The 26,134-nt window shown below is 40.1% G+C and overlaps 1 protein-coding gene across 1 annotated transcript; it reads right to left on the bottom strand.

Annotated features, from left to right (window-relative positions):
• Positions 1 to 390: 390 nt before the first annotated feature.
• LOC140923371 (fibronectin type III domain-containing protein-like) lies at positions 391 to 26,134 on the bottom strand. Its single transcript, XM_073373462.1, has 20 exons — positions 25,959 to 26,134; positions 19,991 to 20,064; positions 19,469 to 19,783; positions 18,236 to 18,562; positions 17,267 to 17,384; positions 16,284 to 16,504; positions 15,444 to 15,588; positions 14,843 to 14,976; positions 13,887 to 14,177; positions 13,384 to 13,671; positions 12,357 to 12,659; positions 11,601 to 11,671; positions 10,860 to 11,201; positions 10,336 to 10,549; positions 8,691 to 8,993; positions 5,262 to 5,384; positions 4,506 to 4,706; positions 3,188 to 3,328; positions 2,033 to 2,114; positions 391 to 1,195 (listed from the first exon to the last, which is right to left on the bottom strand). Exons 2-20 carry the CDS (start codon positions 20,043 to 20,045, stop codon positions 1,054 to 1,056), a joined length of 3,816 nt encoding a protein of 1,271 aa, XP_073229563.1. The 5' UTR covers positions 20,046 to 20,064; positions 25,959 to 26,134; the 3' UTR covers positions 391 to 1,053.

The raw sequence follows: 26,134 nt of genomic DNA, 5'->3' as shown, positions 1-26,134 counted from the left end.
TTATTTTTATTTTTTCTTATCGAAGTACGTTGTTTTTTGAGCAAATAACAACAACAAACTTTATTAATAAACAGATAATATTATAGAAGCATTGCCCGCAAGGCTAGCAAGGCTATTTAAAGTTTACAAATAAATGAAACAAATGAGGACTAGATAACACGATAGAGAAGAAGAATTAAACAAATAAATTGAAGAAGTAGAAACATACAAAGGAAAAATTACAAAAATTGTAGAAAACTAGAAAAAAAAAAGAAGCAAAATTACAGTTTACACAATAGCTTTCAAAAAAGGAAAAAAACAATCAGACAGACAACTTAAACAGGACAGTTAAAGTATAAATCTTTTTATCTACAGAGCGCCACCTACAGTTCACTTCCACAGAATAGTACATTCGTTTATAGAGGGGAAGTTTTTAATCGAGACCATTTCTTTTTAAAAGTGCCTAAAGAATTATGGTCTTTTGCAATTTGCCTTTCTATTTCCACAGTACGTTGAACTGTTTGTATGTACATTTGCACATTTGGGCGCGTATCTCTTTGTTTACAGGTGTTGATATAATGCTTGGCAATAAGTAGCAAATGGTGTAGCAGAAGTGCAATAGTAAATTTTTTGCATGGTTAATTAAGCCAAAAAAGAGAGCTCCTGAGAGGTTGAATTTTACTACTTTGGACGTGTTTTGCATTATCCATTGATAGCAGTCTTTCCAAAAGGCGTTAGAGTATTTACAGCTCCAAAATAAGTGAACCAGGTTTTCCGTTGCTTCTCCACAGAAGATGCAGGAATCAAATTGTTTAATTCCTATTTTGTATAGAAAATCATTGGTCTTCAATCTTTGTTAAAAGCAATCTTTGACTCTCAAACTCGTAAAACATTACAGTTAAATCCCAATGAACAACCTAATAAGAAACTTCAACCAGTAAAAACGATTGAATTGGATAGTTACTGAAATTTAGTCTTCTCGTTAGTATTCCAGTTAAGGGGCTAAGTGTACCCAGAAACTCAAACAAATGTCGCTAAAGCTGAATCCTTTCCGTCCAGGGAATTTTTCTTTCCTCAGTCGACATACTCTTCGATGAAGGAGCCATCTTCGCCAAACTGCTGTCCCTCGTTATAATCATCCAAACTGTCGCCGTCGTTCTCTGGGATCTTCCGCAGTAACCCCGGGCTCTGGTATAGTGAAGGGTTTTTCACCCGGCTAGAAGAGAGCAAAATCTATGTTAGATCTTTACAACGCCAACGGCTGATTCTCAGGGGTTTCATTGATTTCACTTCAACTCCCAGGGAAGGGAGCCAGCTCATCGAGACTTCGCTGTTTACAGTTATTACCCCGGTGGATGGAATATTGGCCAGTAATTCATGTTGGCAGCCTACTATATAGGGTAACCACAGTCTCGACTGTAATATACAGTGCCTAAAGGGCTTTAATTAAAAATCAACGATTTAAAACATTGTTGGTTTACTGATATAGCTAGTTCAATAAGCTTCATTTGATACAGGGTTTTGGGTATCTGCAGTTTAACCGGCACGGGCTACATCACTTGCACGTGACATACCCCGCACGGTATCCGAGAGTATCCCAAACTCCAGGCTGCAATAAAGCTTTGAAGCAGGCACAGCACGTAGATTGTCACCTTACATTTCAACGACTGATTACAATACAACACAATGAGAGACGGGTAATTTGCGACAGGCATAGTATGCGTCTAATTTGAAAATGGAACGATTTTTATTTTAGATGAACAATCCGTCTTAGTTAATCCATCTGTTTATCAGTCAATTTTGACAGACCTTGAAGATGGATTATCCACAATCCGTCCCTAGTACGTATGAAAACGGCCAATAAACTTTATTTTAGGATGGAAAGCATTAAAGTGACAGTGATAAAACTTGTGACTCTTTGGCCCTCTTTTGAGTCTAGGATTGCAATCTCTTCTTTGGATAACAATTTAACATTAATGACAGCCCTGAAATCTGCAAGAAGTGACAATTTCCACGTGCCATAAAGGCGTTTTGATGGTCGATGGTTTCTTACCGTTCATCGCTTAAATCACCTTCTTCTTTATCGTACGGTGGTTGGTGTTCAATTAGAGTTCTATCTCTCTCTCGTTTGCCAACTGTTGAGCAGAAAATCAGTTAACATGATTAAATTAAAGCCTTACATCGTGCGCCGTCATCATTCTTTCCTCAGAGCCATTCGCGGCTGGCCAAAACTGAAGTAAAATTATGCATTGCAGCTGGCCCCTCGCGCATGCGCGCGATATAAAGTGACTCAAGAAAGACTGCTCCCATTCTATCAAAGTCTTTGATTAAAGACCACTCACTACAGGCAAGGAAATGATAATACGAGGAATACTAGGTTTTCGCAGTATTCTTTTCGCCACACCTAAAGGGAGATTTTTGGTTTCTGGCGGGGCACCGGTGCTAGCGTAGATCCTATCTTTAGAGCATTTTCAGAGAGTCCCTAAAAGGGTTCTTCAATCCCGTAATCCCGGTTTGAACCCGCGATCTCCCGCTCAGCAGGCCAGCGCTCTCCCAACTGAGCTAACCAGGCGGCAGTTAGGGAAATCCCGGGAAATCCCAGCTCCCGAGCTTCAAATAAGGGAAATCCCGGATCCCGAGCTTCAACTAAGGGAAATCGCGGATCCCGACTTTCAAATAAGAAAAATTCCCGGATCCCGAGAAACCTATTGAGGGCCTCTTTTCTCTGTGGCCAGCATCTATGCAAATTTATTGCAACAAAAGAACGTTTTCACATAAGAAAAATGTTCAATCCCCAAAGGATTGGCTTGGAACACCAGCATGGCCACCGTTTTATTGTTTTCGTACACCACTATGGTGAACGTGACATCATGTTAAAATGCTCCAATGATTTGCAAGGATGCACAATACCGTTGTTGTAATAGGAACACGTCAGCATGAGATGACAGACGGACCCATTCTTCATCTTAAGTTAGGGATTCCGGAATCCGGGATTTTTTTGCTTATGGAGTTTGGAATCCCAGTAACGTTTGGAATCCGGAATCAAAGTTCCACTGACAAAGACTGAAATCCAGTCCCTGGAATCCGGAATCCATGGCGTAGAATCCAGAGTCCAAGACTGTCTTGTATTAATTTACATCAGGCAAGTTCTCAAAAAACTATTTACACTGAATGTCTTTTAGAAGATCAAGATCTCATTTGAGCTTACCAAGATATTTAGCACCTTGATGCCGAGTGTAGAGTACAAAAATCAACAGCACAATCAGCACAATCAGCACAACAGCGATAATAGTCATCAAGATGATGAACCAAGCAGCCTTGTGTATCGGATTTTTTACAGGCTGGTTACCTGAAAGGTATTGGTAAAAGGAGTAAAATCTGTTGCTGTTAAAGAAAACATTATTCAGGACCTGGTTGTTAAAAGCTGGGTTAAGATAACCTGGGTTAGCGCGAAATTTGAAATCGATATGAAAGCTTAAAAAGGAAATTAAGAGTCAGTTTTATTCTTTTAGTCTTAAATTTAACCTCACTTAAACCTTAGCCCCATCAGTAGCCCCTTGGGGGAGGAGGGGGTACTCGAGCAATATTTGGGTATAGGTGAGCCGCTGAGGGTTTGAAACCCTGACCCTGCCTAGGACAAAAAAAATTCTAAAAGACATACTCCGTTGAGGAGAACACCGTCAATTTTATTAGCCTGTCTAGGACAAAGGAGAAAATGCAAGCCGTCTTGTTTTAAAGCCATTTATTGGCATTTGCGATTCAGCAAAATCACGTTATGGGCTTTTGTATATTGGATTACAAACGAAATGATTTATCTTGAAAATCAAATCAAACGTGCAGGCAATTTATATACCCTGTCCAGCGGCACATCCCCGTAAAGGAAATGCAAAGAAGTAACCCCCCGGTCCCGGGACGTAATCTTAGGGCGCTTTCCTAAACTCAGAACGGGCCGGCTGGACTAATCATGGCCGGACCAGTCATTTTGACGATGAAAAAGGCTTTTTCTATGCGCTTTTTGCTAAAAAAACCTTCTCCTTCGTGCACACTATGCCGAGTTTGACTGATCTGGCTGGAGAGCGTAGATTAAAAAGGAAATTCAGATTGCGACAGGAATTGTTTAGCCGGTCAGTTATGACAAATGGAATGCGCCCATCTGTTGGGTTCCCATATCCCATTCTTCCCTTTTAGTAAAATCACCACGTAACAAATAGAGATGATTCCCGAGCATTTTGCCCTCTGTAAGGGAATCCTGATTTCAGAATCCTGGAAATGTTGGCTGTGGAATCCGGAATTCTGGGCTTTGGAATCAGGAATATAGCTCAAGAAATTAGGAATGCCACTAAAGATTGAAATCAGGAAACCAAGTTCCACTGACAAAGACTATAATCCAATACCAGGAATCGGGAATCCATGGTGTGGAATCCAGAATCCAAGATTGTCTCACAATGGATTCCTTATTCTAAGAGCGGTGAGTACAGAAACGTTCCCCAGAGAATTTTGTTCTGTGAGCAAAGTCCGATACTTACTGGGAGGTGATAGGAGAGGCCGTCCCTCCTTGACGTCACTGGCGGGGCTCTCTGACTGTGAATTAACGTCATTGTCGTTTGGATAATCATTTCTGCCAACAGTTTTAAACTCGTAAAGCTCGTTATTTAAGCCTCCAATTTTGATGTTCTGGGTCTCAAAATGATTAATCCAGCTGGTGTTCTGGAAGGTTTCTCCTTGCACTACGAAAAAATTTAAAAAACAACAAAACAAAACTTTATTACCAAATCAGTGAACTGAGGGAGAAGTTTCATTTCGTGTGTCCGATTCCTTTCCTTGTCCGAGGCTTTCTCGTTCCATTTTGCTACAACGTGCACAAACCTCTGAAATTGCCTTACTCATCTAAATTCAAATTGGTTCCGTTCCCTGAGGGGTACACCGTTGAGACAGGGAGGGTTTGGGGGAGGACTGAGGCTTCAAAGCGGAGGATCATCCAAAAGAGTAGGACCCTTGAAGAGTTTCAAGCCTTACCTTAAAGGGATTATTAAGAGAGCTAGGATCGAGGCTGTTTTTACATTGGTATGAGCAAATCAGTAGAGGTACCACATTGATATCAATTTTCGCATTCTAACATTAGGAACTTGAAATTAGTCAAGATTTCTGTTTTATAATCACTAGTCTTTTTTCAAATTTTCAATCATCCACTCTTTCTATCCGGCTTTCTTTTAATTTTGCCTGTTGTTGTTGTTGTTGTTGTTGTTGTTGTGAATTATTAAAACATTTCCAACTATGCTTACATTTCTTTCGGTACATGACCAAGAACTCGTGGGTATAGCCTCCACCAAGACCAAAGTTGTAAGTAACTTTCACTTCATCCACGCCGGTTTCCTCAACAGTGGGTCTTTCTGGTTTGGCGGGAGCTGACAGAAAAATAAAAACCATCATTAGTTTACACAACTGCCACTACCTGGTAGATATGACTGTGCGCATGTGTACGTTACTGGCCATTGAGTAATAATGGTAATGGTAGAATGTGCTTCCATACTGAATTTTGGTACTTAGTTTTCGCAGGAGATTTTATCAGCTGCTTTCCGTATTATCGAGGTGTCCGTATAAGCGTAGTCTGCAAGTACAGCCATTTATTCTCGCTCCTAGTGGAGAGGAGCGAACAGAAGCGGCTGTATAAGCGGGTTAGAAACGATGAAAAGTCCGCAAGGCGAGAGTTGAAGTTAAGGCCTACTCTGGGACCTAAAGTCGCCTAAAGTCGCCCAAAGTCGCCTTCAGTCGCCTAAAATCGCCTTAAGTTGCCTAAAATCGCCTTAAGTCGCCTAAAGTCGCCTTTAGTTTCCTTAAGTCACTAAATCATTCAAATCTTAACGAGGTTCAAATTGTCTTGTAGTTATTACTTTTTTAGTTTTCTATTTCCAGAATGCATTATTTCTCATAAAGTGTGTAATAACCCATGTTCAATAATATTAGCCACAGACCCACCCCAACCCCCACAAAAAACTCCCACGGTGACTTAAGACCCATTAATTTCCTCTCCAGCCCTCTAATTTATACATTTAATTACCTTACACAATTTACTACACTTAATAATTAGTCGTAAGCAATACAAGAATAATCATTCCTGTATTGTCTATGCAAAAATGACAACATATAGTACACAACTTTATCCAGTCACTTGTACAGGTATTTTATTAATTTCATCCGGGAGGTTTGTCTCATATTTCTGAGTAAAAATATTGTTTAAAAAGGCATTCAAAGGTTCAAGTTCTAGCTAAATTACATTAAACAGTGTGCAAAGAGAGTAGACAGAGTAGTGTCCAGGCAATAGCCCTGGGGTACTGGATTTTATGATTGGGCTAGTGAACTGCGTTTTTAACTTGCCTGGCTGGCAAGTAAAGTTTTTTAGGGAATTCAGATTACAGAAGAACTGTAATCAGTCCCATTCATAAAAAAAATTGGGGTTAGTTAAAACATGGCTTTCAGGCTAGTGTATGCTAGGCAAGCTGTAAAGCTGACTTTCTTTGCACCATGAACAAAATATAGTTAAAACTCTTTTCTACTGCTTTGTGAGAGTCCAAAATTGAAAGACATTTCAAGTAACTAAGATCAATACAGGTAGGTTGAAGGGAGAAAAAAAAACAATTATTGCCGCCACAACATTAATCTGAATTTTCTGGTAGTTAATACAAGTCTAAAGGTCAATCGAAAAAAGTGTCCATGTAAATTACCGACCCAGATTTTAAGAGCAACTAATGATAAGTTTTTTCTCCAGCACACAACCTCTGATCTGTATTTACCGTCGAATTATATCCATCTATCATTGACAGAAACACAATCACTCTTATAAACTTGAACACTTAGCTTAGCTTGTACAGTTGTCTCTTTAGGTCTTCCCTTCCAGACAGAAATTCAAGCTTTGTACATCGAAGGTGCGTAATACTGCTCTTTGTTTATGTTGTCGTGATTGCTCCCTGCCAAACGATTTGATATAATCGACCATTATTGATGAAGAACGTAGAAAAGCGAAATAATACTGTTCTTTCCTCCACGTTATGGCCGCCCAGAAAGTAGTGTGTTTTGATCACGTGACTAACTGGTCTGGAGGCGGGGAGAGGGCGGGACCGAGAAACCATGGAAATTAGCTTGCGACTGCAGTGGAACTCTGGGAGAAGCAAAATGGCGGATAGAATGTTGTACCTCGCGTTTTCGTTTAAAGATCTCCTTTTAAATGGAAATTTCTGACATAATGATGGAAACGTTTACACCTGGTACTGCCACCGGTTTAAACATGACGCATAATGCTTCCTTTTGTGCTAAGAGCGTAAACGCTGCCGCGTGGAACAGACCGAGCGAGGTTGGTTGAAGCTAAGCTTAGTTGTTTCTGCTGGTGCATAAATGCTCTCATGAAATCATCCCGACTGGAAAGTTTCCAGAGAGACCATGGATAAGAGAGTACGGTTCACTAGCGAAGCAAGTATTTGGAAGTGTTTTGTTTGACTGAGACAGGAAAGGAGCAATATATATACGGCGAGAACTACAAACTTTTTGTTTTGAATTCAATTGGAAAAACATCCTCTTAGCCAAACGTGTGGGGACAAACATTGGCAGAGCAACTGCCAAGACATACAATGGGGATCGTCATTTCCATAATGTGCGATATCGATTAGTGATTTTAGATGTTTTAAATTAATTACTTAAATGTTTGTTGTCAAATTATGAAAAAAAAAGACATTTCAATATAAAGTTTTTGCTGCAAACCAGCTCACAGTATTTTACAGAGATGTATTGAAATACTCTACTTTTAGGGTTTTATTTTTTGGAAAAAGAAATGCAGGAACCATTGATTTTTTGTCCCTTATATTATGAAATAATGCATTTAAAGACCAAGAGAAAATTTACCCTTTTGGTTGCTTCTAACTCAGATTTTGTCTCTGCTAATGTAATACTAAACCAACACCCTTGATATTAGCCTGTGCCACAGATAGAACTAAACTCTGGGTTAAGTCCATCTGCAAAACAGTGGCAAAATCCTAGTTCTGGGCCCCCTGTGTGTGTATCAGGATTAGAGAACATGCCAGGACTGGACTGTTAAAAATGCCATTGTCCATTTGCCAATCATGTTGAAGGGGAACTCAAAATGCTGGTAATTCATTTAGTGCATCAGGGCCCAGAACAAGGATATTAGAGCTGCTTCGCAAATGTTACTAACCACGGTTAGAATACACCTGCAACACAAGCTACCTTGATATTTAATGTTCAAAATATTAGGTAGCTGAGATTGTTGAAAATTTGGAAGACTAATGTAGATGTCTTCAAGACTGAATTAACTTATGCTACAACATTGTGTCCATAGAGACGTAGTGTTATCAGATTTTGATTTTGTATATGTTGTAGTTCATTTTTATTTCAGTTAATTTTTATTTGTCCATCGTTACTGGGTATGGCTATGTATGCTAATGAATTTAAAACAAAGGAAAACCAAAAATTAACTGAAATTAAAAATTAACTGCAACATATTCACTAACATGTAACTCACCTAAATGTCACCTTTTTCTCCTTAAGTCACCTAAAGTCGCCTTAAATCGCCTTAAGTCGCGCAACATTTTGGCCAAATTTTCCTAAAGTCGCCTTAAGTCGCCTAAAATTACGGCGACTTAAGGTCCCAGAGTAGGCCTAAGTTAAAGCTATATTAGCCAACGTTTTTAAAAAATACTTACGGGCATATTTTACAGTTCGTGTTGTCTTTCTGACTTGTTCTCCCCACCCTTTGCTTGTCTCTGCTTGTATTTCTACAACATAATTTCTTTCCGGCGTCTGATTCTCAAGAAGCTTTCTAAAAACACCTGGCCGTACTTCCTGCCAGGATACCTGATGATCGTCGCTCGGCTGCGAACCTTCGTACTGCGCCGACCTCACTCGGTATTTTGTAATCACGCCGTTAGGTTCCACAGGAACTTTCCATGTGACCAGGATGTATTTTGCAAAGGCATACACGTTGAATGCTGATGATGGCCCAGGAACTAAAATGAGATGAAGTTCATGGCAACTTAACCCTTTCAGCCCACATACAAATTCTCTAGACTTATCTCAATACATTTCCTTAGAAATTAGTGGAGAAAATTTTATAAAAGATCAAAGAATGTTCCCTTTGGTGATCATTCATTAGTTCGCGTAGACTTTTATCTTGAATATGTATTGACAATGTTGCAAGAAGATTGTTTTTGATCTCATAAATGGGCGTACTTTTGCCCTAGCCTTGTTGCATTGCCGTGGTTGTGATTTCTTGTCTTAATGATGCCAAGTTTTGCCTTTGGTAGGTCTAACAATGACGGATTGGTCGAGGGTAAGAGGACTGAAAACAGCCCCTGGTTTGATGGCCATGAAGAAGGTGAAGAATCTATCGCCAAGATGTACGACTGTATATCCTTTTTTGTGACCATCATGATTTCCCTCTTCCCAATAGGGGAACAGGCAGCAAATCATCGTACGTAAAATTTGTTTGCTGTTTACGTACTTGGAAGTAGTTATGTACTTGGCAGTGAGGAGGAATAGCCCTTTGTCAAACGCCCAGCCTGGAATGCGCGGCGTTGTCCAAAGGCCCGTCCAGAAGCCGATCCGGATATTTTTTAATTCGCTACGTTTTCTTTGCGGATTCGGCTTCAGTGTACGCGTATCAGGCGAATCCGGCATGCGAGTCCGCAACTTTTTGAATTGGCGCTCCCCAAAGATGAAATTTTTGAATCGAGCCCTTTACCGTGAATATTTAAGATGGTGCCGTGCGCAGTGTTTATCGCTTTTTTGCTTCTTGCACTTCAGTTTCAAGTCTTATAACGAACGTGCAGTTAAACCTAGCTATGATTGCTATACACTTCAATTATGCCAAACGGCGACTCAACATTCTGAAGCTTCTTTCTTTGACAGGCAGACCGACGAATTGGACTCCGTAAACAAGTTGAAAGAGCGAACTAGTGCTCGGTGGGACAATTTTCTCAGCGAAACAAGCGAAACAGCTCATTGAAGTAGATTGGCGAGAAAATTTTCGTATGAGCCGAATACCGCTCTACAAATTAGCTGACGAACTGAGAGTGAATCCGGATACTTGCGTACGGCCAAATTCGATTTGAATACGCTACGTCGTGTCGACGTGGAAATTTTTTAATCTGCAAACAAAAATTTGCGGATTCAAAAATATCCGGATACGTGTACACGGGGTCTAAGTTTGACCTCTCACCCTAGACTAATCCGCCTTTGGTAGACCTACCAAAGTTAAAACCCACGTCATGTCGTCATTGCTCTTGCGGGGAACAATGGGAAATCTTTGTTAAGAGAGAGGCAACTGTGAAATCCTTAAAAAAAACGTACCGTCTTCATCAGTCTCTGCAAAGGCTTCGTTACTGGCAGGTCCTTCGCCGCCACTATTGTACGCCGTTATTGCGAAGATGTAGTTAGTGTAAGGTGTAAGTTCTGTTATTTTGTGCCTATCAGTGCTTCCTCCTCGGACATTGACAAACGACGCATTACCAGGAATTTCTCGTCGACGTCTTGCACTCAGGCGACTCTTACCCCAGTAGTAAATCTGCAAATCAGTACAAATGCGCCACTGTAAACAAATGTTTTTAGCATCAATTCTTAGATGTGACTCCATCAATGTTTTCATCTGATTTGAACAATGTCGGTGCATCAGGGCCAAACGATCGATAACAAAATCTTACTACAGTAATCAAGAAATAGGAACGTCATCAAAGCTAACTTCTAAGCAAGTTTATACTAAAAAAATTTACAGGATGCCGTAACAACCCTTTTAAATCCAATTGTAACTGATTAAAAGACCATCTAGCTCCGGGTAAGGAGAAAGAGAGAGGGAATGGGAAGGAGGCTGCTCTCACCTTATAACCATCCACACTTCCTCGAGTAACAGTAACAGGTTGCCATGACAACTCAACAGTGCGTGCTGTCGCAGCTCCAGTTTGTACATTTTCTGGCTTTCCCTCGGGCGGGTCTTGACCCGAATATGATTGTACTACAGGACTCTCAGGCCCCAAATTTACATCATTCCCAGCTTGAATCTGAAATTCCCACAGCTTATAATAACCGGGATTTGGTATCGCAAAAACGTCAACAGCGGGATCCATGATTCTCTCCGGGTCTCCAAATTGGCCATTTGGCACCTCTCTGTACTTCAGCAAGTAGTGAAAACCGGGTGCGTTCCAATCAACTTTAGGCATTGCCTGCCAAGAATTAAAAATAAGAAGCCAGTTAAATCCAAAATTAATACCCTTAGTTTTTAAACCTCCCTGTGGGAATGCTTTCTCAGTAACACAACACAATTAAACCGTTCCCTGCCATAACTTTATGAGACAAAGCCACAGACGGAATTTCACAAGAAGCTGTGCAAGCGGATGCTCCATTGTTTCGCTACGCTTTGGCGATCACGGTACAAAAGAAATGTTGAGAACTGTTGTTTCAAAAGTTTGAAGGTCTCAAACTTTGCGCAACAACCCCAAACAGCACACAACAACATGCAACAGGGTGTGCAAACGGATGTAACATGTAACGTCCAACAATGTTGGGAGTTGTTGGCCAACAATAATGTTGCGTCGGTTTGCACAGGGCTAAAGAGCACTTACGGTCCAAACAACATCAAGCTCCTCGGCTCTCTTTGGATTTCCACGGAAATAGTCTGGATATTTATCTGGAGCTGTTGAAAGTACATAGATTTAAAGTCATATCTGTTCCAGTAATGTGTCATATAGCTTCCTATGGAAATCAGTATCAAGAAATAGCTAAACGTTTAACTGAGGTCGCAACATGCGACGACGAATTTTTCCATCTCTTTGCGACCTTGAATGAAGTTCCTAAGAATACGACTACAGGGTTATCACCCACATTTGAAAAACTGAATTTGAACACGACTTCACTTTACAATTGACGCCTGTCGCAGTATCTTGAAATACCCACTTTTGCCACACCTTCTCAAACTCATTAATAATTCATAAAGAAAATACAAAGGAAATTAAAGTTTGGTGAGTGTTTGCATCCTTAATTTCTCCTTCTAAAATCATTTTCTTTGAGAAGTAATATCAAGCATTCGACACGGTGTTTCGTCACCAGATAAAACACATCGAAGTTCGTCAAAAAAAACTCCGCTGCTTGTCGTGTTTTCAACTCTCTTCTCGGAGTTTCATGTGGTGATAAAACACTGTGTCTCATGCTTGATATATTACAGTTAAACAACGCTTAACCTCCTGATACTTGTAGCAATTTTTTCATTCAACAAGATCGGAATCAATGTAGCATATTATGACAACTCCTTTGTCCAAGAAAAATATCATTGATCGTCTCAGCGTTTGTAAAGTAAAACTGACAGCCAAAAATATACTCACTTCCAACATCCGTTTGACAAACTTTAGTCGTGGTTACACTTGCACGGCTGGGTCCAAAGCGGTTGACAGCTCTCATACGGAAACGAAGGGTCGCCCATCCGGTCAGATTAAAGGTAAAGGACGTCGCATTAGGGTTTGTGACATTTTGAATGATATAAAACACGTTTGGCTCATACGAAGATTCTTGCTCAATAATAAACTGTGTGATGGGAGCATTGTTAGCTGCTCCAGTGACCCAGGAAAGCGTTGTAGTGCGGTTAAAGCAATTTGTTATGGCAAGATTTGTTGGCGGATTAGGAACACCTACAAAAATCAGATTTAAACAGTCAAATGATTAGTGTAATGAAAGCTTCTTTTTATGCCAAACTTACGAATATGATGTACTACGTAACTTCACTGGTAAAGATAGTCACGGGGACTCCCTAGAGTACCAATAATATAAAGCGAAAGAACAAACAAAATAACCAAAAAAAAGGAAGAAAGAACTACCAGCAACTAATCATAACTTACGCTTGTCGATGTAAAGAAGAGAGGAGAGAAGTGATGACGTCACAAAAACTAAAATTGGATTGGTTGACATATTCAGAAAAAAACACTGAGATGAGAAATGTTCAGCTGCCAAACATCTGCACGTTGCTGCAAATTGGTGAGGAGATATAAGCAACGTCTTTGCTACGATGACTTCATGTAAATCCCCCTGAAACAGGCCTGGATCGTTAATTTCATGATCGAAGCCATTTTTAGAAGGATTTGTATGGAGTCATCAGAGCAAACCGGTGCTAATATCTCTATACAAATTTGTACTGAGACTGATTTTTGGAAAAGGGACATTTTTTTATCTTGTTCTCTCTGAATATGCTAACCAACCCATAATTTCACAAATTTGAATTTTACTGACACTTCTCTTCTCTATCCCAGAAACCGTTGTACCGAAAGCTGGTACCTAGTCTTCCTGAAGTTAACGCCACTAACAAGATTCATAACGAGACCGCTTTCATTCTAATTCATTCTAATTCTGTGTTAGTACCTCGGATATCAATAGTAGCAGATGCTTGGTCTTCAGATCCTTTTGGATAAGGGGTATAAGCCACACAAGTATAATTACCAGCTTCCTCAACCTTAATGTTAGCAATTGTCAGAACCTTATCTCCTTCAAGCCATTGAATTCTGTTGTTGTACTCTATGTCGGAATTTTTTTTTGTCCATTTGTATCTCAACTCAAGAGACGGGTCAGCCTTTGCCTCACATCTCAGATCAACACGACTTCCTTCATCAACTATTTTATCTTCTGGGCGCACAATAATTATTGTCCTCTCTGAAAAACCAAAATGGTCACAATTATAACTTAAGTATAATATTGCAGTAATAAATTGGAGCCCAGACATTACTTCTATTTTATTTTTCCATAGGAAAGAATGAGAATTTTTAAGACACAACCGACCCGAAATTTCGAAGTCATATTCGAATTTGGCTGGCCACTAGGACTAAAATCTTACTTTAGCTAATATAAGGGACAAATGTATTTCTCACCAAGAACTGTAGCTGTTGCTGTTTCGGTCGCGTTACCCAAGAAGTTCTCTGCAAAACACTTGTAATCACCCTCGTCTCTATTCTTGTCAACATTGTCAATTATCAATGTGCTGAATTCCCCATGCTCTATTCTGTAAGGTGGTGATGACGTAAGTAGAGTGGTTCCTTTATACCATTTATATTGGTCTTTACTTGGCCGTGGACCTGCTTTTGGGTTACACTTCAACCGCCCTTCAGTGCCTTTGAACAAGTAGAATGGACCAAATCCGGTCTCAAAAGATGGTGCCATTGCTGCAAAGAGAAAAGTTTCTTCTGTAAGGCCAAACATGCCCAAACATGCACGTAAGAAGAATTGACGTACTGTAAAAGTTGGTTCGGTGACGTATCCTCATTTGTTTTTATACTAGCAAAGCTAGAGAGAATGAGTTAAGAGAGCGAATTCCTGTGCCTCATGACAAGTATTTGAGATCTATTTTAAGTTCGCACGCGTGTTGTGAAGGGCAAGTGGATCACTGATAGGCTGATATCAACGTACGTAAAATGATCGTATTTAATGTGTGTCCAAATACGATTTTACTTTGTGGCAAAACTTCTGGTAACTCAGAGTAGATTTTATAACAGAAGTGTGTTTTTGCTGTTGTCATGCTCAATGATATGAGGTGACAATCACTCTCTTGCCATAGTCAAAGCAACTTCGGACAAAACTGGTTAAAAAGATAAAAAAAACGTCTGCCTTCCCGTACTCCCGTCTAAATTAACGCTGTTGCGAAATAGAGAGCAGTCTTTCCCCTCCCCTCTTCCTAGTTTTTCAGGCTTATAGGTAACCCTAGGATTGTATGCATGGTGTTGACCAAAACATGTCAAAAATTGATTCATCTAAAAACAAAGAAAAAGTCCACTTTTGTAATGGGGGAAAAAAGGTTCAATTGTATAAATGCAATTTTCCAAGTGCTTACGTCGAACTTTTACAACCGTGTAGGACGCGATCATTCCATGTGGATTCTCAGCCACACATTGATAAACTCCGCTTTCATGTAGATACCTCACATTCTTTAAATCCAGCTTGTTGCCATTCAGTCTCACATGTCCACTATAGAATGCAACTTGATTAGTGACTGGACATAACTCAACCTGCAACTGACTATTTTCCAATTCCCATAATACAATCTGTAAACAGATTGTTCGTAAATCGCTACAATTTATAGTATTCATGCAAAAGCAATTTATTGCAAAATAATTTAACATAGAAAAATATCTTTTTTCCTAACAGTTATAACCTCCGAGTTCACGGCTTACAACTACTCTAAAATTTGTAGAATATTTCGTGTATAAGCTTTAAATTTCACCATTCTATTCTATACATTCTAATAATCTCTTGAAAATAATTAAGTGTCCCGGTTTTGTTTTGTTTTGTTTTGTTTTTTATAATTGTTTCATTAATTTTTAGTAGGAACGCGAAAATGTTTACTCCTAAACATAAGCGTTAAAAAATAGATTGTGCCCCCTAAGTTTAAAAATCGCAAAGTGTATAGTGAGACAAAAACAAAGAAAAATTACGTTGATGTTGTGAGTTTCTTCCCATTTTTGTACCACATAAAAGATGGCGAAGGATCTGCAAATACATCGCACGTTAAACTGCCATTGCCATTAACATCAATTGTTAAAAGTTCTGGCGGAGGCTCTGCCGTCCACTTTGGAGCAACTGAAAACAAAATCAGTCAAATGATTGGTTACTAATTGTGTACAAAAATGATCTAGCTAATAAAAACCTTTCTCCCAAAAGTGTACTTCTGAGACGGAAATGCCCCTATTTACCATCACCGTACATGAATTGCGACAATAAGCCCCTCCAAATGTAAGCCCCCCAAACTTGTAACGCAACTTGTAACCGGTAAATTTCCTTCCCTGTGTAAGGCTAGCCCAATCGATTTTGAAATGCAAATTTTTCTCCATAGATAAGCCGCCCCCCCCAAATATAAGCCCCTCCAAAAATAAGCCCCTCAAAAAGGGCCTTTGGAAATATAAGCCCCGGGGCATATTTTCGGAATTTGACGCTACCTTTTCAACTCCGTCTCTACCTGCTCCTTTCACGTAAGTATTGCCGCATGCAAGGGAATCCGGATTCCGGAATGAGGGAAATTTTTGCTTGAGGAATCCGGAATTTTGGAAAATTTGCTTGCGCAATCCGGAATCCTGTGCTTTGGAACCCGGAATGCAGCTCAAAGAATCCTAAATGCCACTGGAGATTGGAATCCGGAATCCAAGTTTCTCTGACAAAGAATTCCGAATCCACTACCTGAAATCCGGAATCCACGGCGTGGAATCCAGAATCCAGGACTGTCTTGCGATAATTCGATCATTTGAAGGAGTGAATGGAAACGCCCGAAGGCCATTTACCTTTCACTGTAAGTTGTATATCATGGACTTTCGGATTTCCAATATTCTGAGAATTTTCTGCTTCACAGCGGTATTTGGTTTGATGTATTTTCTGTTTTACAGATATAATGTTAAGCAATCTTCCATGGAAAGCATCGGCAATCTCAAAATTGTCCTTTCCATTCACAAGGTTTTCCCATTTTCCATCTCTGTTAATTTTCCAGGTTATTTTTGGCTCAGGTCTGGAAGTAAAAAAAAAATAGCAGCCAGACGTTGTAAGTAAAACAATAAATAGCAAGTGCTCACCAAGAAGTGTATTTTTATCGCTATTTTTTTCCTACCAAGGTAACAACATTCCATTACATGGGGCGATGAAAACGTTCTTTACTGCTAGTTGTTCAAAACGCCGAGCGCACAGCTCTAAACAGGATTAAATATGGGGAGGCAAGCCGTTCAAAACGGATGCTATAAACTGCTGAACGGTTGAAGAAAATTATTCAACAAACAATAAAGCTCAAAGGCTGAACGCCAGGCTAAATAATTTCTTTAAGCAAGCTAGCAGCCATAGCTGTCACAATTAATACACTCAGTTGAAACTTACCCAAAGTACAGGGTTGAATTGAAAGCGTTTTGACCTTCCATTTTTGTCGCCCGCACTCCGTAACCTCTTTGTATTATTATCATCATCATCATCATCATCATCATCATCATCATCATCGTCATCGTCATCGTCATCGTCATCGTCATCGTCATCGTCATCGTCGTCGTCGTCGTCGTCGTCGTCGTCGTCGTCGTCGTCGTCGTCATCGTCATCGTCATCGTTATCGTTATCGTTATCGTTATCATTATTGTTATTATTATTATTATTATTATTATTATTATTATTATTATTATTATTATTATTATCGCCATCGTCATCATATCGTCATCATCGTCATCGTCACCTTATTATTATTATAATCGTTATCGTTATTTGTCCATTGAACTCATCTGTTCCAACTTACCTCCCGGCTGCAAGACAATAGAAAGTTTTATTTTTTCCCTCCAAAGCTTCTTCTTGAGTAGCAGACATAAATTCCAACTTCCACGAAGGCTCTCTTAGTGTCTTTGGTTCTTTTTGACCTAAGACAAAATACCCAATACTTTGTAAAACATTTCATTTACCAGCTTTTCTGGACACAGGCCTGCTCGGAGGGAATGTGCACGACCGGCACTCAGGTCCGATGTAAGGTGCCATCCCTACTTGATCCCACAACCCGTAAAGATTGGCCACACCATCGGGGTATACGACCCCTACTCTTTTCGAATAGTGATGTGGGTTCTTTTACGTCCCACAAAAACGAATCAGTGAAAGTGCTGTGAGACGGGACCCACGGTTTTTCGCCCTTATCCGAGAAGACTAGAAAGTTTAAACATTTGCAGATGTCATAACAAAGGCAGCATTTCGGGCTTCAGTTTGGTCTAAAAATAAGGAGGGGGGCATTGGCCCTCCCCTGGATCCACCACTGGGATTAAATTACATTTTGTGCTCCTTATTACGTTTTTGACCACATCTCTGCCTAGTCTCTTAAACACCGTCTTTCTAGGCCTTCTCGCCGTCCATGCATTCCGGTGAGATAAGCGAGACGAACGGTCGGGAAAACTCGCTCGAACCACGCGACCCTAAACGCATAGGGACCGGCACTAGCACTGTTAGTGTCCTTCTCAGAGAGGTGTCCGTCTTATAGAGAGACAAATAAAGGAAGAATAGAAAGCCAGGGACTTACTGTGAGTGTCCCTTTTATAGAGGTGTCCGTTAAGAGAGACACTGCTGTAATGAGGCCTAGAGACTGAAAGCAGTATGGACACCATACCGAAGCCACCGAAATCAGGGGGAGAGTTAGTACAGGCTCTAAAGAAAGGCGATACACAGTACTAGCTACAAGTCCTGTAGACTTCCTGCACTGTTAAGTAAGAGAAAACAAAGAATTCACCTTGATTTTTCTTTGTTAACTTTAAGAGACTAGAAGCTTCAAATCTTTTAGCTGCAGAAATCTCACAATGGATTCCTTGATCTTCATATCCCTCCAACTCTTTGAGATCGTCCTCAGTCACAAACATTATGAATAGATGACCTGTCTGTGTGATGGCTCGTCGTTCATTCCCCTTGAACTGTATTTTTTGATTATTGCTTTTCCCCATCCACGAATAGCTGACGCCATAACTGGGAGAGTGCTGAGGACACGCATAACTAAATTCCTCCCCAAGGTCAACACTCTGCACCACCTGTTTAGATTCCGGATCGTTAAATGTCCCTACAACTGTATAAGGAAACAAGAATATTATAAATTTGTCAGGGCCGTGCTTATTAAAGCCTTTTAACTGCCCCCCCCCCCCCCCCCCGCCCCCGCCCACTCGCCAAGCATCTCCCTCATCCACCATTACTTTGAGGTAGCTTTGCCGGTTGACGGTTAATTTTTTCCATTTTTGACGGTTGACATTTAAGTTTTAGGGGTTTTCACGGCTGACGGTTAACCCCATTCAGACCATCTTACTTCACCTAAAATTGCTACAGGCAGCCGAGATGAAAAAAAGTTGCAGAGCACGCGGGGCTAACAGTGTTACTTTGTTTTTATTTTGTTTTGCTGTTGTTGTTGTTGTTGTTCTTTTGCTTGTTGCTTTCTTGCTTTGTCAGTGTTTTGCCTTCCGTTTACTGTTGATTACTTAAAGGGCTGTGCTTACAAAATCTAAGACGTTTGATCTGTGATCGGATATGTTGAGCCTTAGTGGAATCCTGCCTTAGTTGGTGATTCTGGCAACCATTTTGTTTATCGTCATCACTTCACAATGTTGCATTTATCCATGCGATAAAGCAAACGTACTGTCACGCTTGTCACACAAGGTTTGCCGTCATTGTTCTCTGTCGTGCTTATGCGTAAGTTCACCACTGGCTAAAAGACTACTGTTAAGATCGAACACTGTTAACCAGCGCAACAAATTAAACATTCCGTAATAAAACCCAATGAACTTCAGTCGTTTGATTAATTTTAAATGGGTTGGGCAAATGAACAAAGTCAACCTGGCTAATTTTTTTCAGTGGTACAACGATTTCTCGCTCGCTGATTGGTTGAGAGCTATGGTCGATGAATGCTACGCGCGCTGTGATTGGTCGTTGCCCATGCTCTGTTAGTGCACAGATGCACGGTTGATTTTGAAAGCGCCCTTACCTGTAACAGCCACTTTTATTTTTCTGCTGAACGTCTCAATGCCCGTAACAGTGTCTCTTACAAAACACTGGTAATCGCCACTGTGTGCACTTTCTAGGTAACTTCCATATAAGGTTCCATCCCCACCAACGGTGAATTTAGGATCAGAGGTAGAAATTGCTGTGTCATTGTACCTCCAAGTCCATTGTAAGTTATTTCCACTAGCACCACACGGCAATTTCAAGGCATTTTCTGTTTCAAACTTGACATCGTCAGGAGCTACTAAATCCTTGGTTAGAAAGTTAGAAATTTTTGGTGGATCTGATTGCTGTTGACCTGCAATTTAAACATATACAGAGTACAGTTGAACCGTACAGTTGATCTTATAGATAACAATTCACCGCATTATATTACGAAATTATGAAACTTTTTGATATTCCCATAATTTTCCCCTAAATTCAAACTCTACAACAGTCACAATTTGTGTGGAAGCCCCGTATCAATACACCACAACTTCATTGAATACATGACTTGTGTAATTACCATTTGTTAGTGTTGAGAAACAGGAAACTGAAAGAAAAAGAATAATCCCCGACATCGTAAAGAATCAAACACACCTGCAAGCAAAAACATGAAAAATACCTCAATACAAACACAGTATGGGAGCAAAGCAGTGAGGAAATTGTTATAAGGGAGATTTCGTAAGAACTGAAGCACTAAGGAAATTGTTATAAGCATGAAGGAATTTCGTAAGAGCAAAAGAAACTCCAGATCAAAGTGCTCGTGCCACTTGATGGTGACCTTTGAAAATCCCTTCATGTTTATATTACTTAACAAACAGTGGACAAGAACCGCGTTGCACCGTATACTGCAGGAAAAGAATAGAAATGTGGTGATGATGGTGGTGGAGGAAAACAATTGAAATGTGGTGGCGGTGGTGGTGGTGGAGGGAAAACAATAGAAATGTAGTGGTGGTGGTGGTGGAGGAGGAAAACAATAGATTTTATGGCCTGAAAAGCTATATAAATGCGCAACATTCTACCTCTTTGTCAGTCTACATTTTGCTCTTGAGGAGTTGACATGAGTTGGTTCTGTTCTGTCTGCGAAAAATCCTTTAGTCGAACGGATAGTATGCAAAGGCACGTGATGTCTAAGCACCGCACTGCTGGTCTCACCCCATTTCAAAGTTGCTTCGAGCATCTTTCACCTCCATGATTGCCGGAATGACCGGGTCCGGAAAAACGGCCTGGGTTCGATCTCTGTTGCAACAAGCTTCAGAGACAATTTACCCTCCCCCGGAGAGGATCGTTTGGTGTTACAATCAACTCTCTCTTAACGGACACCTCTGTAAAACGGACACCTAGAGTTGGTCCCTGCTTTTCTTTACTCCCCTTATTTGATTCTCTATAAGACAGATTTCTCTCTAAGGCGGACAAATAGTACTGGTCCCAAAGGTGTCCGTCTTAGGGAGAGTTGACTGTATTCACAATGGCAGTCTGCGTATACACAAATGTTAGTCGCCATGCCAAACATTGAATTCGTCAAGGGAATTCCTTAGGCTTTTGAGCAGGATTCCTATTTTGATGTGAACAAATTGAATTTGATCGTGTTTGATGAACAGATGATTGACGCCAGTAAAGACAAGCGAATTGTGAACCCGCTTTACTAGATCGTGGTTCTCATCATCGCAATCTAAGCGTGATTTACATCGTGCAGAATCCTATTTCATCAGGGGAAAGACAGCATAAGCCTAAACAGTCATTATTTGGTGTTATTCAAGAATCCACAAAACAAATTGCAAATCTTGACTGTTCCCCAGCAAATGTATCCCAGACACACTGATTTCTTTTAAATCAGTACGAAGACGCTGTAAAACGACCTTTTTGTTATCTGTTGATTGATCTGTAAACTACTACCCAAGATAATTGTCGGCTGCGAACAAACGTCCTGCCCAGTGAAGGAGGCTTTAACCAAGCAGGGTTTCGAGAAAATAATCCTTAAGAGCTTCTAAAATATCTGAAGCAGCAACAAGGCCCGAAGCGCAAAAGGCGTCGGATTCAATTTGTAAATTATTTGGATGATCATAAAGCTCATGGCAAACAGCTGAGGAAACGTCGGCATAAGAAACTCAAACCTTACAACTACTCCATGGGCGAAGAAGATGTAGTCTGCTATACAGCCGTTTTTAGTGTCGTCACGCAACGCGAGCGGAGTAGCGGAGGAGCGTTGCGTGACTACACTAAAAACGGCTGTGTAGCAGACTAAAGAAGATGAGGATTAATTAATTTCCATCCCTAACAAATCGCCGTGTATTTGATTCTTTTTGTCATTGTTTTTTTAATAAAGTTTTTAAAACGGTATCTAGCTCGTGTCTGATTTTATTGCTAGTAATTATTAGTCGCGTGTTTTAATTGATTCTGGTTAAGTTATTAAGATGACTCGACCCAGTTTTTTTTGGGGGGTACCATCCTACTTTGAAGTTGTCTGGTATCCCCACCTTTACTTTTATCGTAAGTCTAACACCTAGAATGGATAACCTATAGATCAATCTACAATATAACATAAAATATTTGGCGATCGGAGTAAATGTCACGTGGTTATAATGCCACGCCCCTTTAAGGTCTGAGTCGAAAATCTGCTGTTGCAGGCATTTTTTCGTGAAAATCTCTCGGCTACACATAGCGCGCATTAGTGCCTTGCGCTGAACAGAGTTTCACCAAAATCGCAAAGACCCAATTCGAGAAATTCAGCGGTTTCCAAATTTAGGTCATAATTTATGCGAAAATGATAAGCAAACTTTACACGGATTATATCTAAAAAACTATGAGATTCATCTCTTTATTTTGAGCATCCTTATAACAGATGGGTCCTTGCAAGTCAGCAAATCGCTTTAGGGCCTTGTAAATGCGCGCGATTTCGAGCAAAGCAAACATATAGAAATTATAGTTTTCGCTATTTGTTGACGTTTGTCAGCGTTTAAGAGTCTTTCTCACGAAAAATGCATTTTCTTAAAAATTCGTAGTTTTTTTTCCTTCAAATATTTTCAGGGCCACAATTGATTAACTAACTACCCGGACTCTGAATTTCATGGTCATTGAAAAACTGTGACATTATCTTCTATAAGCCCAAACTTGAGTAAACATTGAAGATTTTTAGCGTTTTGGCTGAGTTTGTGCTTTGGGAGTTGTCTATTGTTTCTAGTCTGTCATTATACAGCATTCTTGTTCAGCACGCGTGCAATGACCACGCTTGGCTGACTTTCGAATGCTCACCGAGATATTCCCGTCACGAGTTGGTTTAATTATTGGCTTGCATTAAACATATGAAAAAATGATATTTTTTTAATAGTAAGTAGATTTAGTGTGTAGCACTTCTTGATTTTTTTTGCAAAGGCACAAGAAGCACGAGAATTGATTAAAAATTATGAGTTAAACCTGTATGTATCACGCGATGGCCTGTCTCACTGTACCAAACTGATCATATCTCGGTGAGCATTCGGAAGTCAGCCAAGCGCGGTCATTGCACGCGTGCTGAACAAGAATGCTGTATAATGACAGACTAGAAACAATAGACAACTCCCAAAGCACAAACTCAGCCAAAACGCTAAAAATCTTCAATGTTTACTCAAGTTTGGGCTTATAGAAGGTAATGTCACAGTTTTTCAATGACCATGAAATTCAGAGTCCGGGTAGTTAGTTAATCAATTGTGGCCCTGAAAATATTTGAAGGAAAAAAAACTACGAATTTTTAAGAAAATGCATTTTTCGTGAGAAAGACTCTTAAACGCTGACAAACGTCAACAAATAGCGAAAACTATAATTTCTATATGTTTGCTTTGCTCGAAATCGCGCGCATTTACAAGGCCCTAAAGCGTTTTGCTGACTTGCAAGGACCCATCTGTTATAAGGATGCTCAAAATAAAGAGATGAATCTTATAGTTTTTTAGATATAATCCGTGTAAAGTTTGCTTATCATTTTCGCATAAATTATGACCTAAATTTGGAAACCGCTGAATTTCTCGAATTGGGTCTTTACGATTTTGGTGAAACTCTGTTCAGCGCAAGGCACTAATGCGCGATATGTGTAGCCGAGAGATTTTCACGAAAAAATGCCTGCAATAGCAGATTTTCGACTCAGACCTTAAAGGGGCGTGGCATTATAACCACGTGACATTTACTCCGATCGCCAAATATTTTATGTTATATTGTAGATTGATCTATATGTTATCCATTCTATGTGTTAGACTTACGATAAAAGTAAAGGTGGGGATACCAGAGAGCTTCGAAGTAGGAGGGTACCCCCCCAAAAAAACTGGGTCGAGTCACCTTAATACACCATTTTTCAGTTGTGAACTAAGCACCCTAGCCTTCGAGTGAATGTGAGGCTGACAGTGACCTTGTTTTGATACAAACCTCTTTGCTTTGTTATGGAAATTGTCCTTGAAAAATACTGGTTAGCATAAGAATAACTTGATTTACATAATAAAGCAGGAAGGTTTGTATCAAAACAAGGTCAGCTCCAGCCGCGGTTCCATACATAACTGTAAAAAGGCCTATTAATTGTTTTTATAATAATACGTCAAGGTCCTCTCTTAGGGTTTTTCGTGTAGAACTAATTTGTATTCAACTTTGAGTTTGCGAACTCGCATAATTAACTAACTAACCGTGCGTAAAACGCTGAGACTCTAGTAGTTTTTCATTTCCTCGAGATAGATAGGATAAAACGTTAGACAAAATTGAAATAGAGAGTTTTCAGTTCTACTTTGTGTATGTTTTGTTGATATATCCGATTGAGCGCTAAATAACATATAGTAAGCCGTTTCTCGCGTTGCTAGGTGATCGCTCCTATTTTCCTTTTACATCTAATAGACGTTCCGGTAAACCGGGCTCAAGTTAGTTAACGGGCAAGTCTAGGGAAGCCTATTGTGCCTATTGTAGTAGAAAGACCTCATTAGTAAACCTATACCGAATTGGTATGGAGGAACGCATTTTTACCTAGCTAGCTAGACACTGACTAGGCACTTGAGTATGGAGGAACGCACTTTTTTCCTTTGTTTTAACAATGGGTGACGCCATGGACTCGACCCTTATGCATACTGATTAATAAAGGAACGCCCATGGAATGCAAAGGGAACGCACCAACGGGGCTTAATTTTCATCATAGTAGACTACTCCGATAGACTCTGATAAACCGATCCAAAAGTAGCCGTTAAGTAGTTGATTACTGGCTACCTTCGGACCCATTGACTTTATTAACCGATCCATAATTAGCCGTTAAGTATTGACTACTGGCTACCTTCGGACCCATCGAATATTAACCAATCCAAATGTAGCCGCTAGTTGTCTGGGTTAGTGGCCACCTCGTCGTCGGAATACGTATCCAAACGAAAGGTAGCCATTATCTTATTTACTTTATGGCTACTCTCTGGTCAGGCATAATGTGAATACCCATGTAGCCATTAAGTTATGAGATGACGGCTACCCTGTAGTCGGTAAATAAATAAATGAATACTGATCAACTAGTTGGCCTCGTAAATCGTTCGTATATAACGACGAAAGAAATGCCAAATTTCGCCGTTACCTAAATGCCGAACTTTTTGACTTGTAATTTCGGAAGCTTTGCTCGCACTGTCTTTTGTTGGCTAGTTATCGGTTGTTAATGATGAAGCTGTTGGAGCCGGTTGCTCTGTCAGTCGTTCTTCGATGGCAGTTAACGTTTGTGTAATTGCGTCTGCCCTCAATCGGTCACGGCCGTTCAATCTCGTCCACCAGTTCTTCTTCTGTTGCTTTCTCATCTGTCGCTAACTCGGCCAAAATCTGTTCGTCAAGCGGCACGATCTCTTGAAGCTGTTCTCCTAAACTAGCTTTCTATTTCAGCAGTTCTGTCTTTCTAACCGTTGAATATTCGTCCTTTAAACGCTTCGATGATTTTCGTGAGGAATCCACGATGCCCGCTCTTACTGTCTTTTCGGACGTTCTCTAATTCTGCTCGAAGGACTGTGCAGTTCTTACGGAATCTTCCACTGCGTTTGGAATATCTCCGCGTTCGCTGGTTTAGTAAACAATCAGGACTGTATCTTTCACATTATTCGCTTTATTGCGTTCGTTCATTCGTACATCACAATCGTTCTAAACATTCTACCCAAGACAATGCTCACTAATTTTACTGCTACCATAAGTAAACGCCTTGACTGCGTATGTCTGGTCGCAAATCGAACTTGGCAAAGGCTCACTATTATTTCTTGTGATCTAACGCATGAGCATGATACCTATTTCCTTAACATATCCAACATTGTCTACCCTATTACTGTCTACCGCGCATAAACCATATTACAATCAAAATCACTAAGACTGATAAACACAAACCAAGTCAATTCTATTCAGATTCGTCATAGGAGGTTGTGTGCCTAAGATAATATTCTACTTGGAAGGCAACAATTTCGAAAAATAATACTAATTACTTGTACTAAAAACTAACAAATTGTCCGTAAAGTAAGGCTATCAAGACTCACCTTATATGCTTGCATCAATGGTAAAGAAAGTAACGTTTGTGTCGATGTTCCTATCTTATTTTTCCTCGTGCTCGTATAAATGGTTTGGAGGAAATTTTAGAGACCTTGATAAGCAAAGAGAACGTTGACAGACCCCAACGTTGGAGATGGCAACCGGAAGTTTATTTAGAGCACGG

The sequence above is a fragment of the Porites lutea genome, chromosome 13, assembly GCF_958299795.1.
Source record: "Porites lutea chromosome 13, jaPorLute2.1, whole genome shotgun sequence".
Classification (NCBI taxonomy): Eukaryota; Metazoa; Cnidaria; class Anthozoa; order Scleractinia; family Poritidae; genus Porites; species Porites lutea.
The sequence above is the reverse complement of the archived record's forward strand: the minus strand, read 5'-3'. Positions and strand labels throughout refer to the sequence as shown.